At 38.3% G+C, this 20,592-nt stretch overlaps 1 protein-coding gene across 4 annotated transcripts in view; it reads right to left on the bottom strand.

The window, feature by feature from the left end:
- The window catches only part of HECW2 (HECT, C2 and WW domain containing E3 ubiquitin protein ligase 2), a 449,127-nt gene that overhangs the window by 135,534 nt on the left and 293,001 nt on the right, over positions 1-20,592 (bottom strand). For 3 of the 4 annotated variants that reach the window (XM_043994321.1, XM_043994320.1, XM_043994322.1), the window contains exons 6-10: positions 17,050-17,219; positions 15,154-15,296; positions 5,152-5,252; positions 2,541-3,887; positions 1,006-1,101 (exon numbers count right to left, since the gene is read on the bottom strand). In XM_043994321.1, coding sequence (XP_043850256.1) covers positions 1,006-1,101; positions 2,541-3,887; positions 5,152-5,252; positions 15,154-15,296; positions 17,050-17,219 — 1,857 coding nt within the window. The remainder of the gene's footprint in view (positions 1-1,005; positions 1,102-2,540; positions 3,888-5,151; positions 5,253-15,153; positions 15,297-17,049; positions 17,220-20,592) is intronic. The other variant, XM_043994323.1, reaches the window with a different exon arrangement.

Raw genomic sequence — 20,592 nt, 5'->3', positions numbered from 1 at the left:
TGTTTAAGTATGTGTCACATGGTACGGTGCTAGCCTGTTACCCTTTCTCCTTTTTTACATTTTAATCTATTTTTTCCTTTTGTTTTGAAATAGCAGAGTTCTGAGATCATCACCCTCCTGCCAAAAACACATGTAAAGCAGGGTAAGGAGAGATGGTGAATCATCAGAAGAAAAAGCAATGAGGATAAAGGGGCTGTTCACTGTATTTGTAAAGAAGCAATGTTTACTGAACTAGATAGAACATTGCTGGTGGTGCTTTCAAAATTCCTTCCTAAATGTTCAGTGATAATATTTTGTCCTGACATAATTCCACTTCCCTAGGTAGCTCCAGGAGTTTTAAAAGTGTATTCAGTTAAATCTGGATCATGGTTAGCCATGGGCCTTATTCACTCATTCACTGCTGAATGCAGTTTGTATAACCACTTCCCAACATCCATATATCTCAACCATCTTTCCTTTATGCTATTAGTATTTCTATTCCTCTCCAGAATGAAAACAACCACCACCACAACAATAACAAAAGGTTGCATTTCAAAGGCGTAGTTTCGGTTGCTACCTAATCAAAGTTCATGACTGTGGCCCAGGATGGCTCATGGATTTATGCTGGAATGGGTCTACACCTCCCTAGGAAAAAAATTACATAACATTATTTGGAGGCTAACAAACTGCATTTGGACATTAAGCTTCCAAGAAAAAGAACAGATCTCCATTCTCTTCCAAATGGCCAGACTGTCTGCATCTGTTCAGCTCAACATCACTACATTAATATTCATTTGGCATTCAAGTTGCAAGAAAAGTTTTACTTTTCGGCTCACTCTAGCATTAGCAGTGAAAGGAAGGAGTCCTAATGTATATCTCAAGAGTAAGTCCTGATTCTTTCCCCTTAGGGCCCCCTGCATTGGAGTCTTGGGTCACTTGTACAGGTTCTATCCTGTTACCCTTGCAGCTGCTTCTACCTTGAACCCTTTGATAAAAAGGTGAGCCCTTTAGTTAAGAGGTCCTCACTTGGTGGCAGAGCCTCGTCCACCCTCTGGTATCGGCTAACATCCTGACGTACTGAAGGTAGCGATCGCAATGGCTGGTGGCCGTTGGCTTGAGGACCTAGGATTAAAGGTAAAAAGTTATCTGGGTATTATCTTTTCCTCTCAGTGCTGAAATACCCTGTAAAATGTACCTGATTTTTTTTTCCTCCCTCTAGTTTTATCTCCTAGGTAGAGAGTTGGCTAAACAGATCTGCATGCTTATAAATCAGAAGTGACCCTATATGGACATGCACATGCGCCACCTCCCATCATCCCAGTACAGGCCTCTATCCCAATACTTTAAAAAGCTTGAAAATCACAATTCCTAACATAGAATGAATAGAAATAGATGAAAGAAGCCGGATAATTTAGGTAGGAATCAAATAAATTTCAATATAAGCTCCCTTTTCCTAGGAAAAAAGCCTAGGCGGACTAGACCTTTGCTAATTTTATACATCTAGTCAAAGTTTAGCTTTAACTTTGTTAATCTCTCAGTAATAAAACATCTAGAAATGTCCTATTCTACTTTGTGCTACTAGATAACCAGTCTCCTATATAGCATGTTCACTTTAGGAAAGCCAAAATTTTATTTGCAAACCGAGGTCTTAAATTGCCTTTTGGCCAACGTACTAGCATTATTTATTCTTCAAGTGTAATCGTGCTCGGCACTCTGGCTGACATTTCTTGTGCTGCAGGTGGCAAGAAATAGAGAAATGTTTTATGCAAAGCACATGCTTAGGCTTTCATTTCCAAGGCCATGTTTTTACAAAGATATAACTTTGTGGTGCTTGAAAGACTCTGAGGGCTAATTACACTGCTATTATAACCAGGCTGTTTATTTCAGATCAACTGTCCCTCCCCCACACTGTCCCCCATTCCCCATACTATACTTTCTTTTGCCTAATTAAAGCCATTACATATCATAGGGCCTAGTTGAGGTCTGTTATGTATGACTTAAGACTTTCCTTTGATGGGCTAAGAAATTCCTAATCATTTGGGGGAAATTTCACTATACATAGCCACTATATTTTTCAAAGCCTCATTGTAGTATAGAAATAATCCCGGGTTCTCAGAGGCTACACAAGTGGTCCATGAGCTCCTTCCAGTCCTACCAAGTTGGAGGGGCTTTTTGAGTGTGAATCTGACAAGAGACTGTATGCCTGCCAGTTCAGTTCAGAGAAGTTTGTCATTGACTGGTCATGGGATGATAAATTATTTGTTTCTAAGGCGACTTGTGGGGATTATTTATTAAGGTGCATGTGTGGGAGAGGAGAGGGAAAAGCGATGATGGTAGATCTTTTTCCACTGTAACATCACACATCTGAAGTACTATATTGAGATAAATACTATTTTGTTTTAGTCATTCCTCTAGACAACCATTAGCTTTTTAAAGTCAGCAATAAATAGGCAAGCTCTTGCAAAGGATTCTCTATGAATAGATATATTTCAGTGAAGACTTTACTAATTACTCAGTAGTTCCACTAATACATTCCCCCTGGTTTTGCCCATTACTGTTACCTCCAGTAGCTCCTTCAGCCTGAGCAGTGGCCCCTTCACAAGCTTCTTGGCCATCCCCAGTGTCTTCTTCATTTGACTGGTTCTCTGCAGTAGCCGGAAGAATATTCCTCCTCTGCCAGATCTCCCCCATTTCCTCTCCATCAGGCAAAGCAGGCATTTCTGCTGCCTGCCCATCCTCCTGACCGCTGGGGACCCTTACCACAGGCAAAGACCCAGGGGTGCATACGGAATCCTGTGACCCTCCAGCAAGACCACTGTTGGCAGGTTCCGAAGCACAGGCTCCCTCTTCTTCTTCCTGAGATGAAAAGGCTGGAGTTTCAGGAAACCGGGCACTCTCCAGAGAAGAGCACCGGGTATCCACTGAAGACAGTTGTGTAGTAACACTCTCATTGCAGGAACTATCAGCCCCTTCCACATCACTCTCTCCCTCAGGCCTGGTACTAGCCTCACTGACGCTCTCAGTGCGAGCAGGGTCACTGGGCTCTGTTTCCGATGATACCTGGGAAGGTTCAGACCCTTGGTCAATGGACTCGGTTTCACTGATGGCCCTTCTGCTTTCCCCTGGCATATCTGAATTTCCTGGGTCTACATCATTGATAGGCTGGTCACCCTCTTGGGCGTCACATAATTCACCATTGCCCTGCTCTGCACTTGGCTGAGGTTCCTGGCCATTTTCTCCTTCTTCTCCAGCTGCATCTGAAACTGAAGAACTGTCAGGAACCTCTGGAAGTTCCTCCTCCTGTTTATTCTCCATAGAAGCAGCTTCAACGGCTGGGGCTTCCTCCCCATCGGCAGGGTTGATTTCTGGCTTTGCCTGACTCATTGAGTTACCTTCATCAGTTCGTGAAGCACTACTAAACATGACTAAGCCCCCTTCCTCTTCCAAGGAAGAAGGATAACCTAGGTCCTGCTGAAACTCATGATCCTCTTCATCAGAGTCAATATGAAGCATGGCATTGAGTCTGGTATCAGTGGGGAAACTACTCCTTAGTTTGGGAGAAGCTCCAAGGGACCTCTCAGCACAAGTAGATGTCCCAGGCCGGGAGGGACCATTGTGTTCAATGGCATCCAAATAATCATTCAGTGAATCCTGCCGTCCTCTAGGAGGGGAGGTCCTGGAAGAACTAGAGGTTAGTTCCTCTGGGTCTATTTCCATAGTAGAGCTAGTCCTAAAGGAATGCTTTGGAGTGCCCTCTGGAGCACTGTCCTCAGAGACTGGACCATTGGAACAAACTCCAGGGGAGTCATGATGTCCCCCTGGCATGTCCTCCTCATCAGAGGGACTCCCCAGGTCTCCATTCACAGAATTCACTCCGAGAATGGTGCCAACTGCTTCTGGTGAAGCATCTAAATAAAAACACAACATTTGGAAAGTAAATATATGGAATTAGTTTGCCCTAATCATAGGTCATGTCAATAGAACTCAAGTAATCTTTATTGCATTAATGGATTATTTATTTATTGTGAATAAACCATATTTTAGCAAAAAATAAAAGAAACAATGGAGGGGAAAAGGCTTACCTATGCTTCCACAAATTCTGCTCCCATTGACTTTTATTAAACTATTATGACCAAAAAAATCCACTCATGTTCAGTAATATAAGGCATAATGAAATCTTGGGGGAATCAACCTTTGTACTCTACTGAATATAATGTTTAAGACTTCCTAGTTGGCATTTTAGTACAAAGGGAAGAACACAGAAGAAACTACCCCCAAAGCAGCCCCTTTAGAACTTGGGAGGCTATGAAAAGTAGAGGCAGTGTACATGGCAGTGCATTTAAAATTTTAGGGTGACATGAGCAAGGGAGGATGCAGCACTTTCTATGGGGCTTAGAAATTAAATTTTACTGGAAAATGCTATGCACATCCAGAAGAGCAACTGTGGAATCTGAATGCAGATCAAAGCATACTATTTTCACTTTGGGTTTTTTTTCTTTCTTTCTTGAGGTTTTTCCCTTTTGTTGTGAGTCTTTTTTCACAGAGTGACTGATGTGGAAATATGGTTATCATGATTACATATATATAACCTATATCAGTTTAGTTGCTGTCTTGGGGAGGAGAGAAGGAAGGGAGAGTGGGAGAAAAATTTGGAACTTAAAATCTTATAAAAATGAATGTTGCAAACTATCTTTAGATGTAATTGGAAAAAATACTATTAAGATTGGAAAAAAAGGAATTAAATCTTACCCAATAGAAGATTAGATAGCCATAAAAATCTGATTTTTCTTACCATGTACATTTCTTACTCTGTATATTGTATATGTTGATGGGAACATTTGACCATCCCATTGGGGATGCTTCTAATCATTAATGAGCTGTGAAGGTTTTCCTACATACTAAACTCACTTATATGTCATCAGTTCAATATGACAGTTGATATTTGATATTTGAAAAACCATTGGAAAAAAAACCACTACATCCTGATTTCAGAAGACAGGCATCACCCAGATGCTTTTGTGAAATGGATTTTAACATTTACTGGGGTAATGCAGGTAGTTAATTTCTTCTGACAGCTCCCTTTCTTTGATGGAACTGCATGAACACAAAAGGATACTTTAAAGAAACTCAAGTGTTTCCTCTAACAGCCATTTACTCACATGGATACCTCACCTTCATGAATAGAAGATGTAATCTCAACTTTGAATTGGAGATACCCACTCACATGGTCAGCTGGGAGTCTCCTGCCAAGGTTGTAGCTGAGCATTTGATCACTGCAAAAGACAAATGCAAAAGGTATTTTCCAGGAGCTTTTACCCTCCTTTTATAAGCCACAATCAAATTCTATAAGATTTAGCCCAAGTTTCCCCATCATTTTTCAATTCATGAGTTCAGATATCAAAGACTCAAAAACTGGTGTATATGATGATAGTACTATCAATTTTTATGGGTTAACACTGGATTTCAATCCAAAAGACTAAAAAAAATCATGCTGTGGATAAGAGAAATTGTTTGGTTTTTTTTGTTTGTTTGTTTGTTTTTTTGCTGGGGAATGAGGGTTAAGTGACTTCCCCAGGGTCACACAGCTAGTAAGTGTCAAGTGTCTGAGGCCAGATTTAAACTCAGGTCCTCCTGAATCCAGGGCTAGTGTTTTATCCACTGCATCACCCAGCTGCCCCTAGAAATTCTTAATAAAAATAGAATATGATACATAAATAAATATGGTATTTCGTTAGAAAGATAACAGATTATTTCCCTATTGCTAGTAAATGTTGGTAGGGTCTTTTGAAAGTCACTAGCTGCAAAAACGTTAAAGGTCTAGTTTTTTAGTATATTATAGAATGAGAATGTAACTAGCTAATAACACTTTAACACTCCATATATTCAATAAGGAAAAAGTTAAAAGTGATTATATCTCATGTTGCATAGTATGGACAGCAGAATGGAAAGATCATGGACTAGTAACTAGACAATTTGTCATTAACAAATTCTGGGACCACAGGAAAAATCCCTGACTTTATCAATCAATCTACCAATCAAGCATTTACTAAGCACTTACAATGTGCCGAGTACTGTGCTAGGCATTGGAGATAGGAATACATAGAATAAAAAAATCTCTACTCTCAGGGGACTTAAATTCTGATGGGAAAGACAACAAGTACAGATGCAGATGTATTTGTTCACATTATATTTAGTCTATGTATACTTATACAGTGTGTCTCAAGTCTTAGTGCAGTTTTAAACTTTCATAGTTTTTTACTTTAATTTTAAAACAAAACTGCACAAAGACTTTTGGGACATCATGTATAATAAGTATGGACAGAATAAATATAATTTGAATAAATACAAAACAGTTAACTACAAGATAGTTTAGGAGGAAAGTCATCAACAGCTTTGTTAATATAAAATCTATAAAAATAATAGGTAGGTTGGATTCAATATTATCTTTCACTTCTATGATTCTTCAGCACCCAAGTGCAATGTATTCAAAGCAGGTCTTTGCTACAAATAGGTAACTTTTATTTTAGACTCAAATAGCTTATTCTTAAGTAAAGAAAATGGTCAATAAACTCTCGTGCTACCAAATCATAACTATTTCTGCTCTCATACTGCCCTCTAATGGATAATGCTAAAGAGGAAAAAAGTGAACAAATGCAGTCATATATCATTTGGGCTACATTAAAGAACTTACCTAAAACTAACTTATTAATGGCATTTTAAACTGTTCCTTAAAGTTTTTTTCCCTACACAGAACTTTAGTTAATAATAGTGATAATGGACATTTATCTAACACTTTATACATCATCTCATTTGTTCCTCAAAGAATGCATTAAGAACTACAGTGGTAGGGACAGCTAGGTAGCGCAGTGGATAGGGCACTGGCCCTGGAGTCAGGAGTGCCTGAGTTCAAATCCGGCCTCAGACACATAACACTTACTAGCTGTGTGACCTTGGGCAAGTCACTTAACCCCAATTGCCTCACTAAAAAAAAAAAAGAAAAGAAAAGAAAAAAAAGTACTACAGTGGTTATTTCTATTTTATAGATGAGAAAACTGAAATATACACATGTGTTTGTATGTTTTATATATATATATGTATATATATATATATATATATATGACAGAGAGAGTCTAGAGAGTATTGATTATAGGGTGAAGAGGTAAAAAGAGGAACAGGAATGTGGGGAGTGCAACAATAGAGAATTCTGGGCAGTTAGTGTCTGAGTGAGTGTAGTAGAGAATCTTCCTACTTCTGATCTCTATATTCACCTCTATATTACTCATGGTGGGCCTGGCTACCAAATTAATCATAATCATAATCATAATAGCACTTATATAACACTTTAAAGTTTGCAAATTGCTTTCTAAATATTATCTCATTTGATTCTTACAACAACCCTGGGAGGTAGGTACTTTTACCACTCCCATTTTACAGATGAAAAAATTGCAGCAAAGGTAAGGGGTTTTTGCAGGGTCACACAGCTAGTAACTGACTGAGGCCTCATTTGAACCCAGTTCTTCTTGACTTCAAAACCACCGCTGTCACAAAAAGTCATGAACGCATGCTGTCTTAGAACAAGAGAAGTTCTCCTTGTAACAGGGGGTCTCAGAACGATTAGATTTTCCGTTAAGAAAAGAAAAACCTCTATTGAGAGAATCTGCTGCATTCATAGAGTCAAGATTTATAGTTTCAATTTCATGCTGTATATACTCCTTTCTACCATCCTCCACCTCAACTCTTCCATTGCCTGAGATGGTTGAGGTACATTCATTTTTGTTAAGAGGGAGATTATCTGGTCTCAAAGAGAGGTGTTATAAAACATACTGGCACTTAATTGAGTCTCTTTTTGATGTAATCAGAAGAACTCAACGCACTGAAAAGGGAAAGCTTTAGAGAAAAGTTGGGCAACAGCCTAAATCATTTTGTTCAGGGAAACAAAACAGATTTCCTTGTTTGGAAAATATCTGAATTTGGGAAGTTATCCTAGAGAATGAAACTTCATTCATTTAGAATTTACGACAAGCTAGACAAAAGTTCATCTGTCAGAGTTAAAGGTTTCAATACCTAAGAGATCAAATAAAGTTATAGGTCACGGGAGGGGAAGATGTCAGCAAACTGGGACGCCCAGTTGTTTGAGAGGATATCAGTATTTATACTGAGGTCCCATTATACTGTAGGATCATCGACCTGGACTTATGAGGGACCACAGTATCCATTCAGACCAATCTCCTCATTTTACAAATGAGGAAACTGAGGTCCAGAAAGTTGGATCTTACCTAAACTACTGCACCAGTTTCTTTCTTGACCTCTATTCCTCTTTTTGCTACTTCCTCAAATTCATCCTGTAAGCTTTCAGCCAGACTGATGTCTACTTTAATCATCATTTTTCTCTTCAAAATCCTTCAACATCTCCCCATTCACTGTAAAATACAACCCCAAATTGACTGACTGATGTTAAAAGCACAATCTGGACTATAGAGTGGAGAAGTAAACTCTATGAGAGTTGGCACATCTATAGCTTTGCCAAACCCAAGAAAACCATGAAGAGAGATAACATATGGCCCGAGCAATGGAGTGATTAACCAAGGACAGGTGATCAGCCAGAACAATGAGAGAAGAAACGGGCAATCCTTTCTTAACTTGCTGCCATGGATGTGGAAAAGAGCTATTGAACTTCAGATTTTCTACCTATTCCTGGGTGCTCCTTCTTAGGTCCCTAGTATGCTGAATTGGGAGGAAGACTTGGCATGTTCTTTACTTCTGATGGCCACTTCCAATACCATCACTCAGTAACCTCTTTTGAGGTTCATTCCATATGTCTATTCTAACTTTCCCAAATTTAGTGCAGTCATCAATTAGCCCCCCAGTCATTCCCCCTTATTTCTTAAAGAGTTCAATTTCTGACTCTTCTATTTTCTCCAAACCAAGTCCCACCCTCATAGAGTATGGTATAGCCAAAACAGCATTGTTTCTGGAGTCAGAGGACATAGGTTCAGACCCTATTACGCGTGTAGGCAAGTCATAACCTTCCTGGACCTCAGTTTTCTCATCTGTAAAATAAAGATATTGGTCTAGATGGTTTCTGCGGTTCCTCATAAATCCAGGTCAATGATCCTAAAATATAATGGGATACAATATAAACACTGATGTCCTTTCAAACAACCTCAGTCTCCCAGTTCATGACATTCTCAACTCAATCTATAACTTCATTCAATCTCAGCTACACACAGGCCATTCCTTAAATCATCATAGTTCATTGCTTAGTGACTGCTCTTTATCTCAAAGATTGAAATTCTCACTATTGTACTATAAGAAATGATGAACAGGCAGATTTCAGAAAAACCTGGAAAGACTTAAGTGGATTAATGCTGAGTGAAGTAAGCAGAACCAGGAGAACATTGTACATAGTAACAGCAACACTGTGCGATGATCAACTTTGATAGATTTAGCTCTTCTCAGCAATACAATAATCTAAGACAATTCCAAAAGATTCATGATGGAAAATGCCCTCCACATCCAGAAAAAAGAAATGTGGAATCTGAATGCAGATTGAACCATACTATTTCTACTTTTTTCTTTTTCTTTTCTTTTTTGAACTTTTCCCCTTTTGTTCTGATTCTTCTTTCACAACATGACTAATGCTGAAATAAGTTTAATGTGATTGTATATATATATATATATATATATATATATATAACATATCATATTGCTTTTTGTCTTAGAGAGGGGAAGGGAACAAAGGGAGGGAGAAAAATTTAGAACTAAAAATCTTATGAAGATAAATGTTGGAAACTATCTTTATACGTAACTAGAAAAAATAAAATACTATTAAGATTGAAATTTTTTTTAAAAAATTAAACCTAGAATTTACTAGGAAAAAAAGATTGAAATTCTCCTGTGACCGTAATTTTCTATTCTATTTCTGCCTTTAATGAGTTCCTCATAAATTTGTGTTTTCTTCTCACCATGACTTCAATTTCCTCTATTTATCACTATATTTAACAGTTCATCAAACCTCCTCTGGCTTCATATTCTTCCTTTCACCATGTCAGCATCACAGTTGACCAGTCAACTACTTACTTTTCCTTTTTTTTTTTTTTTGCAGGGCAATGTGGGTTAAGTGACTTGCCCAGGGTCACATAGCTAGTAAGTGTCAAGTGTCTGAGGCCTGATCTGAACTCAGGTACTCCTGAATCCAGGGCCGGTGCTTTATCCACTGTGCCAACCAGCTGCCCCTTACTTTTACTTTTATGCTCCTAGTTCCCTTGTTCTAGTGGTGCTGAGGACTTACCAAACTCCAAGCCTGGGCTACTAATACCAAATGCTTCTCTTTTCCTACTCCCACACTGCTAATGACCTTTAGAGGAAGTCATACAAATGTACTAAATGGGGTCCACTATAAATATGTTATTTGTTCTTACAAATGCCCAATAATCCATTCATTCTTCCCTAATGGATTCTCTATCACACTCTGGCAAGGCTGTTCCAAACATTCATTTCTGTCTTTGTGTCCCTAGAGCACCCACTCCCACTTTCTTCTCAGCAGAAGACATCACTTCTGCCTTGATGAAGTCATCCCCTACTTCATCTCCTCTAAATCAGTATTTCTAAAACAGAAGTCATCATCTTCTAAAAGGATTCCCCATTCTCACATCTCCATCTTTCCTAACACCACCACCATTTTCTGGATCACCCAGGCTTGAAACCTTAGGATCACTCTCAGCTCCTCTTTTGTCCTCATCTACTCACCAAGCCCTGCCAGTTTTTCTCCTGCTGTCTTTTTGTATCTCCTCCCTTTTAATTTCCACCGGTCATGCCGTAGTCCAAGTCCTTATCACCTTGCCTAAGCTACTGAAACAGTTTCTTTCTCAATCTCCATTCTTCTTTTTGCTGCTTCCTCAAATTTGTCCTGTACACTTATATCCAGACTGATGTCTACTTTAATCATCACTCCTTTCTTCAATATCCTTCAGTGGCTCCCCCTTGAATACAAAATATAATCCAAATTCCACTGACTAATGTTAAAGGTACAATCTGGGCTCAGGTATACCTCCAAACATATGACTAGCTATTCCCTTTTCTCAAGCCCAGAAGTTCTCAATTTTTTTGAGTGTGATTTACCCATTGGACATTCTGGTGAAGCTTGTGGACCCCTTCTCAGAATAGTATTTTTATATACATAAAAAGATCATGGGGCAGCTAGATGGTGCAGTGGATAGAGTGCTGGGCCTGAAGTCAGGAAGACTCATCTTCCTGACTTCAAATCTGGCCTGAGACACTTCCTAGCTCTGTGTCCTTGGGCAAGTCACTGAACCCTGCCTTAGTTTCCTCATTTGTAAAATGAACTGGAAACAGAAATGGCAAACCACTCTTGTATCTTTGCCAAGAAAACACTAAATGGGATCACAAAGAGTCAGACATGACTGAAATGACTGAACCATAACAACAAAAGAACATAGGATTACAAAGGAAAACAATTATATTTAAATAGTTACCAAAATATATTAAAAAAATTTTAAAACAAGTGTATAAAAATTCAGAGTCTGTACTCTAGCCAATCTGGTCTACTCATCATTCCCAAATTCATATTGAACATTTTCCGTTCTGTGCCTATGGTTATACTATTTCCCCTCTCCTCTCCACTTATACAAATCATAATAATTCTTCAAGGATGAGCACAATATCTCTTTCCCTCCATGAAACCTTTTCCATTACCTGGTTCCATAGTGTTGGTCTCATTTACTCGACATTTATTCAGTGTCATCTATGTACGAAACACTTTGCTGAACACTAGACTTTTCCCCTGCTCTAAAACTCTTAAATTATTTATTGTTGGTACCACTCCTGTGACTTCTCACCTACTTCCTTGTGGTATTCTCTTTTCTGTGAATGTCTGGTCTCCACAGTGATGTTAAAAGCTCTTTGAAAACAAGGATCACCTACCTCCTAAGCTCCTTGGTATTTTCCTCTATGCCTTTCAGAAGTAGGGATCCAATAAATGTTTGTTGATTAATGTGATAGTCATCATGGCCCCATACCATATGGATCAACCATTCTGTTAATGATCTGTTCTTTCTCTTTGATGTCAAGTGAAGTACCCAGAGAGCAGTGACAGGTGCTTCCTTCCACCTGAATCTGTTGATAGCAACTAAGCTTCCTCTACTTGAACCATCACCTTCTTCTCCTCCTCCTCTGTAACCTAGACTCCACCCTAAGTATCTCAGTTTCTATAAGTCAGTTTTTTTTCCCTTAATTCACTGAGGCCTAGTACTGAGGGGCATATATCTTTGGTCCCTGCTCTGTGTTAGGCTGCAGCCCCCATAGGCCCCCAACCCTTGTAATTACCCCTTATGTGTTGTCTTTCCACATTAGAATATGAGCTCTTCGAAGACAGGGACTGTCTTGCTTAATTGGTGTCTTAGTCCTTAGCGTAGAACCTGGCTCAGAGTAAACAGTAAATGATTTATTAATTTATCCACAGTGTCTAGTTACTGTAATCTAACTAAAATTATATTTAGATGTGTATTATCAGTGAGTTATGGTGAATACTAACTTTCATTTATTAATTTGATCAAGGAATCAATGGGATTTATTTTTTTTAAGTGAGGCAATTGGGGTTAAGTAACTTGCCCAGGGTCACACAGCTAGTAAGTGTTAAGTGTCTGAGGCCGGATTTGAACTCAGGTACTCCTGACTCCAGGGCCGGGGCTCTATCCACTGCGCCACCTAGCTGCCCCATCAATGGGATTTTTACTTTAGACATGGAGTTTTAGGGCACTACATCATTCAGGCTAATATAAAGCTTGTAATAGAATATGGTCACTATTTATGCATCTGCATACCCCATATTGGTGCCTTTTTAAGGTAAAGTAGTTTTTGGATTGGGAAAATCAGATGAAAAAATCATTCAGGGCAACAAAGGTAAAAAAAAAAAACCCACGATAAAAGAAGTCTCCTTCCAGTATCAGCTTCCTTCAGGTCTCAGCTAAAACCAGGCCTTTTGTAAGAAGCCTTTCCTGATCCCCTTTAATGTTAGTGCCTTTCCTCTAAGATTATTTCCCAATTTATCCTCATATATCTTATTTTTAAATAATTTCCTGGATATTTTTTCTCCTATTATATTGTGAGGTCCTCAAGAGGACTGTTTTTTTGCCTTTCTTATGTATTCCCAGTTCTTAGCACAGTGCCTAACACACAGTATGCAGTTAGATGGTGCAGTGGATAGAGTGCTCCTGGAATTAGGAAGACCTGAGTTCAAATTCAACCTTAGTCATGTGTGATCTTTCAGAAGTCACTTTACTTCTGTTTGTCTCAGTTTCCTCAAGTGGAAAATAGAGAGAATATACCTCTCAGGTTGTTATGAGGATCAAATGAGATAGTAGTAGTAGCTGTTGTTGTTGTTTGTCTTTTGTTCTCGAAGAGGACCATGACTTCAGGGTGATAAAATTGGATTTAAACAAGGCAGGGCTGTGCAAGGTCACCAATCTCACTCTCTTCTCCAGAACCATCTGAGTCCAGTGGCAATATATATATCAGGGTAACTGGAGATGGCCCCAGATGTTTTAAGGCAATTGGAATTAAGTGATTTGTCCAGGGTCACACAGCTAGTAAGTGTCTGAGGTGAGATTTTTAACTCGGGTCCTCCTGATTCCAGGGCCAGTGTTCTATCTATTGCACCACCTACCTGCCCAAATGAGATAGTATTTATAATGCAGTTAGCACAATACCTGGCACATAGTAGGTTCTATATAACTGTTAGATATTATTACTAATAATAATTGGTATAGCACTATATTGTTTGTTTTTGTTTTGTTTTGTTTTGTTTGTGGGGCAATGGGGGTTAAGTGACTTGCCCAGGGTCACACAGCTGGTAAGTGTCAAGTGTCTGAGGCTGGATTTGAACTCAGGTACTCCTGAATCCAGGGCCGGTGCTTTATCCACTGCGCCACCTAGCCGCCCCCTATAGCACTATATTTATATATTATATGTAACATTTAATGTTATAATAAATGATACAATATAATGATTTGCTTTATTATATCATAGTCTAATAATGCAATGATATAATAATAACAGTAAATGTTTGTTGAATTTACTTCTGAGTCAACCTATTATGGAGTTCATCTGCATTTGCTATGTTAGACACATATAAACTAAGCAATAAAATGTAGAGTTGTTTGAATTTTGTTTAATTATAATTATAACATTCTAAGACTGATGTGGAAATATATGTGTGTACATATGTGCATATGTATGTGTGTGTATGTGTACACACACACACACATATATAGTTAGTTAGTTAGAGTAAAGCTTTTATTAAATCCTTGCTATGTAATAGGCACTGTGCTAAATGTTGAGGATACAAATACAAGCAAAAATACCCTCAAGGACCTTACATTCTAACAGGGATGATAACACATAAAAGGAAGCTGAAAGTCTGGAGTGGGGGAAGTATAATTGCAGTAGATTTTCAAAGTTTAGTTGCTTGAATGAATATACTTTAATTTACTATAACACTATACACAGAATTCATTCTGTGTATGAGATCATTTTAATACATAAAAATGCTTTAGGTCTTGTTATCAAGAAATAAAATCCTATTGAGTGGAATTGATTAGTATAAAGTAGCCCCTTACTTTATTTAGAATATTGCTGTTTAAAAGGTGGCATCATGCAGGCAGCTAGATGGCGCAGTGGATAGAGCACCGGCCCTGGAGTCAGGAGTACCTGAGTTCAAATCCGGCCTTAGACACTTAACACTTACTAGCTGTGTGACCCCGGGGAAGTCACTGAACCCCAATTGCCTCAATTAAAAAAAAAGGTGGCATCACAAGACAGTCCTACTGTACTACTCCTTGACACTAAAAGATTCTATTTTGAAATACTGCTTAAATATGTAATATCACTGGCAAGTATATCTTGACATAGGACTGAGCTGCCAAGTTTGGGCTACAGAGAAACAATAGTTTATATATCAAATATTACAGTCAAAAGTTTTTTTTTATGTCAGAATTGCATAAGTGCAAAGAAATCGTGATAACATTTAAAGAATTGAGGATAAAAAAGAAATCTGACCACTGAAAAAATCTCTAAGGGCTAGTCAGAAAGTGATATTTTCCACTGGCAGCATAACTACTGATCTTATTAAGAACCATCAAACAACTGTTTGCTTACCCAATGGCTTGACGCTCCAGCAACCTCTGTACTGGTATGGTTAGTTTCCCAAGAAAACGCTTGATAATAGGACGACTCTTGGCAAATTTGTCTTTTATTTCAATTTCTAGGACATCAGTAAGAAGTGCAAAAAAAGAATATTTCTAAAAAGGAAAAAGTGATAACATTAATTTACCTTTAAAATAAATCTCCAATACATTGGATTTTGATAGAAAACATTATTCTTCCAAGGTTCTAGCCTAGCTCCTCTTTTCTTCTATAGATGCACTGTGTTTTAGTGACCCCATTTGATCTCCTGGGTTCTATTACTGTCCCTAAGCAGCTGATTCCAAGATCTATATATCCAACCCAAAACTCTTTCCTCATTTCTAGTTCCACATTACACCTGCTTACTGGATTCTTCCATCTGGATATATCACCAGTATTTCAAACTCGGTGTATCTAAAAGGAATTCATTATATGTATCCCCCAAACTATTTCTCTTCTAAAGTTCCTTCTCTGTTAAGAGTACCATCATCCTCTCCATTAACCAGGCTGGTATCATCAACATCTATATCCACACTTCTCTAGTCTCATTTTACAAATGAGCAAACTGAGGCCTGGAAGTTAAGTGACTTGCCCAAGGTTTCACAGATATTAAGTGACAGAGGAGATATTTGAATACGGATGATCTCATTCCAAACTGACTTTTAAAGTTTAAAAATATTTAAGTTAGGGGCAGCTAGCTGGCACAGTGGATAAAGCACCGGCCCTGGATTCAGGAGGACCTGAGTTCAAATCCAGCCTCAGACACTTGACACTTACTAGCTGTGTGACCCTGGGCAAGTCACTTAATCCCAATTGCCTCACCAAAAAAAAAAATTTAAGTTAATATCAAAATGAAAACACTGCATGAATGAAATATTATGGTTTTCACTAAAACTGCACTTCATTGAAATTCCATATTTAAACTGAAGAAACTGGGTAGTCTCTAGCACCATGAAAAAAATTCAATGTGGTTGAAGATATTTGATCTTCATAAGTACTTCCATAAATTACTTTCAACCAGCACCATTTTCCATATAAAAATCCATAGGATTCCTTTTGATTTCAAGAGCTATAGGAGAATACTCAATTAAATATTCCACAAAGCCGACTGACTATTCTCAAATAATGTTTTCTCCTGATTGTCAGTGTTTCTGTTCTGTTCCTTATAGGGTATACATGATATTATTGCTACTTAAACATGCACCTTATTAGGTATAATTTAACTGATAAACTTTAAAAAACAGGATATTTATAAAAAGAAAGGGAATGAAAAAGAAATAGATCACATATAACTTGCCTATGATCACTCTGAAGGAGGGTAACAAAACTCAGGGAAGTTTGAAATTTAGTCTCACTTCTGCCCTCCATGCCAGACAGACACTTGTGTGTTCTTCTTATAATCATTACAGGTAGCACTAATGGAAAACCCCCTATCTTTAATTTCTTCCAGTCAGTTCACAGTATGTCCATACTGCAGAATGTTGCAGTTCCAAAGAATTAGAATACTGTCCATGTCTATATGTCTACCCTGAAGTTGAACACTCACTTAGTGATCCTTCATCAAGTCAATTGTATTTCTCTAATTAATTGAACTCTACAGCTTACAAGAATCCACAAATCCATTAGCCAAAACCCAAGGGGGAGAGAAGTCTGTTTAGCTTAGTGTCATGTATGTACTAGAATTCAGTGTTCCCTCATGCCCTCTCTTACACAGCCCCTGATAACCACTACTACATCCTTGATGATCTAAACCAGTTTCAAGAAATAAACCACAGTGGGAAGCACTCAAGGGAAGGAAGGTATAAGATGCCATCTTGGCAAATGATGGAGCTATCAAGCACGAGATACTTAAAAGGCATCCATTATTACCTCTCTGTGCCAAATTGGATTAGTTGTGTTACTGATGATGGTAGACCTTCTTTCCTGCCCATGATGGGCAAATGTAGGAAAACTGCTCTTCTTTCCTGGCTGAATTGACATCTTAAGGTAAGGATCAGGATTAAAGAACATTCCTTTCTTTAGCCCAACTGCCCTAAGATCTTAAAAAATAAAAGGGGGAGGCAAGAAAAATATACATCAATATGTCATCATTAGAACAAGCAACTCAATGATTTGTATTCAAACTATCATTCAAGATCCCTTCCTTGAAACCGATTAGTGAACTTATGTAAAATTCATTACACTAAGATGGATGAGGTAGCTGATACAGGAGTGGTTTAAGGCATCAATTCATCCAGAGGGTTCTCCTAACAGGATACACAGAGGAAGTGATGAATGGTGGGTAGGGGGAAGATCTATCATGTCTGGCCTTTAGTTGATACTTCCTGTATCGCAGGCTAAGAATGCTTTTGATTGCCACATGTATGCCACATCTTTACTTACCAGACCAACTTTATTTTGATCTCAAACATTGAATATATTACTTTGGGAGAAATCCTTAATAAACAGACTGTTACAAAAAAGACAACCACCTCATTCTGTTGCAACACCAAAGAGAAAAAAAGAATTATTCATGTACTCAGAGAATGTATAAATGAAGTTAATTTGGGGATAAATAAGTAAATTGACTGAGTTCAAAGCAGTAGAGCAATAACATCATCCTGAAACTTTGGAAACATGCATCAATTCTTTAGAATTAATGAAAAAGATAAACATATATTCTTTTTTATACCATATATTAAATGAGTCTCCCAAATAAAAAGGAATTTAGAGTGCAGATGGATCAGTTACGTTTCTAAATGATTCAAATAAAATATCAAATATCTTAAGTAATTGAGAGGTCATGTGTTGAATGTCCTATAAAGTATGGAATCTAGAATATACCATTCATTTTTACTTTATTCATTGGGACTTTTTTCTATATGTCACTTCAGATTTCCTAATTTTTTCCTTCACCCCCTGTGACTGGTAAAATATAGTGGACTAATAGTATAAACACATTCACAAAATTGGGCTGAATGCAGTCTAAAAGAGTTCTCAAGAAGAACTCTTGAAATTTAAGGTCAAACCATATGAGTCAAAAGGGCAGCTAAGTGGCACATTGGATAGGGTGCTGGACCTGGAGTCTGAAAGATCCGAATTCAAATCCAGACTCAGACACTTACTAGCCATGTGACCCCCCAGGCAAGTAATTTGACCTTGCTTGCCTCCATTTCCTCATATGTAAAATGAGCTAGAGAAAGAAATGGCAAACCACTCTAGTACCTTTGCCAAGGAAATCCTAAATGGGCACACAGAGTCAGACATGACTGAAAAAACGATTGAACACAACAATATGTGTCATGGGCACCTGTTCTAACACTATCCCAAAACATGTATCATGATCCCAGGTTGGCAGAATGATTGATATAATGGAATGATTGCCAGACCTGGAGTCATAGGCCCTCAGGTCCAAATTCCATCTCTATTGCATACTTCCTGTGTGACCCGGGGAAGTTAGTGAACTGTTGATTTCATTATTAAAATGAAGGTATTAGACCAGAAGATCATTAAAGGTCTAAATCTATGAACCTATGATTCCACAAACTCTGGGGCTCCTGGAAGTTTATATTCATTCTGGAATTCTTCTTATGGTTTTGAACAGTTTAAGGAGGCTTTAGGAAATAGAATTCAGATCAGATTTCTCAAGATGCAACCAAAAGCATATACATACAGACTTGTAGTATGGTGACTTAGTGATCCTGAGCTGACCTGCGGGGTTGGAAAGTCTATATCAGGGGTTCTTAACTGGGGATCTTTAAACTTTAAAAAATATATTTTTTTATTACTATATTTTAATAAAATTGGTTTCCTTTGTAATCCTATGTATTTTAATAACATCATACTATGTTGTTCTGAGAAGAGGTCCATTGGCTTCATTAAACAGCCAAAACGGGTGCATGACACAAAAAAGAAAAAGGTTAAGAATCCATGGACTAGAGTCTCTCTAAGTAAGTCTAAGTCAGGTATGGACTATATTCTCAATTCTAGAAGGTTATCAAGTTCACTCTTCTGTAAATGTAGCTTTAAAAAAAAACCATACTTGTGATTTGGTCAGTGTAGGGAAGTCCTGGTGAGAAACTCTCTCTGCCAGTAAAGATGGGGACCTTCCATGAACCTTCAGGTCTTAGAGAGTCATCTGGAGCATAAGGATGGTGTGTTACTTTTCCAGGGCCACAGAATCAGTATGTGGAAGAAGTGAGATTTGAACATACTTCTTAGTGACTTCAAATCTAGTTAACTTTCTACTAGCCCTGAAATCAGGCAAGGTCACTTGCTTTACACAAGTCAAAAACATGCAGCTCTCTTATGGTCCAGAGATGCACAAGCATACACTCAAATGGCCATATAACAAGAAAAGCTAGTGCCACATACACTCCACTGCAGGACAGCTGGGAAGGAGTAGGGTATGTCACAAAATGTTAAAAAATTTATCTGAAACGCCCCTAAGCCAAAGATGAAACACTAAGGACAGGAACAATCTTTGATCTGAAAAGGCATCCCAAGTGGTAAAAGGCAGATAAAGAACCAGCCAGATGCTTCAAAAGAACTGCTGTAATATCTCATTAGTATCGCATTCCCCATTCCTGGCATTTCATGAACAGTATGCTCATTGCAAACGTCACATTAGCATTTTACTGTCCGTGTCACCATTTCTTAGCATTTTGTTGATTTTATTTGACATGGCATACCTTCAAAAGAAAAATGTGATTTTTTCCACATATTTTATATATTCCTTTTTTTGGGGGTGGGGAGCAGGGCAATGAGGGTTAAGTGACTTGCCCAGGGTCACACAGCTAGTAAGTGTCAAGTGTCTGAGGCTGGATTTGAACTCAGGTCCTCCTGAATTCAGAGCTGGTGCTCTATCCATGGCACCACCTAGTTGCCCCCAATATATATTCCTTTCTTAATTATTATGTTTATCTAATTTATAGGCCCATAGATCCAGAGTTGGAAGAAATTTTAGAAACTGGCTGATCCAACATCCTCATTTTATATATAAGGAAACTTAGGCCTTGGGAAGTTATTTGACCAAAGGCATACAGGTAGTAACAAGGCTGGGATTCAAACTCGGGCCTTGTATTCTTTTCAAGTGGCAGAGTCAGTTTCTCTAGATAGCAAATCCACATGACCAGATTTCTCTGCAGCAAATGAGGAGTGAAATGGGTATTAATGGCAACCACTAAACAGTATGGTTGATTTTGTATCTTTTTGGTCCATACCTGGTATTCCACAAGGTGGAATGTTCCTTCTCCCCATGCAGATCAGCACCTGCTCTGCGACTTTTAATTTCCAAGGGCACTGAGAAATTAAGTGACTTGCCTGGAGCCACATAGTCAGTATATGTCAGAATTGAACATCTTGCTCTCTGTCCACTATACTATGCTATGCTGTGTTGCCTGGCCCCCACTTCCACTTGCAGATGCTGACCCA

Source organism: Dromiciops gliroides, chromosome 3 (genome assembly GCF_019393635.1).
Source record: "Dromiciops gliroides isolate mDroGli1 chromosome 3, mDroGli1.pri, whole genome shotgun sequence".
In the NCBI taxonomy this organism is placed as follows: domain Eukaryota; kingdom Metazoa; phylum Chordata; class Mammalia; order Microbiotheria; family Microbiotheriidae; genus Dromiciops; species Dromiciops gliroides.
This window is presented reverse-complemented; position numbering and strand designations above follow the sequence as displayed.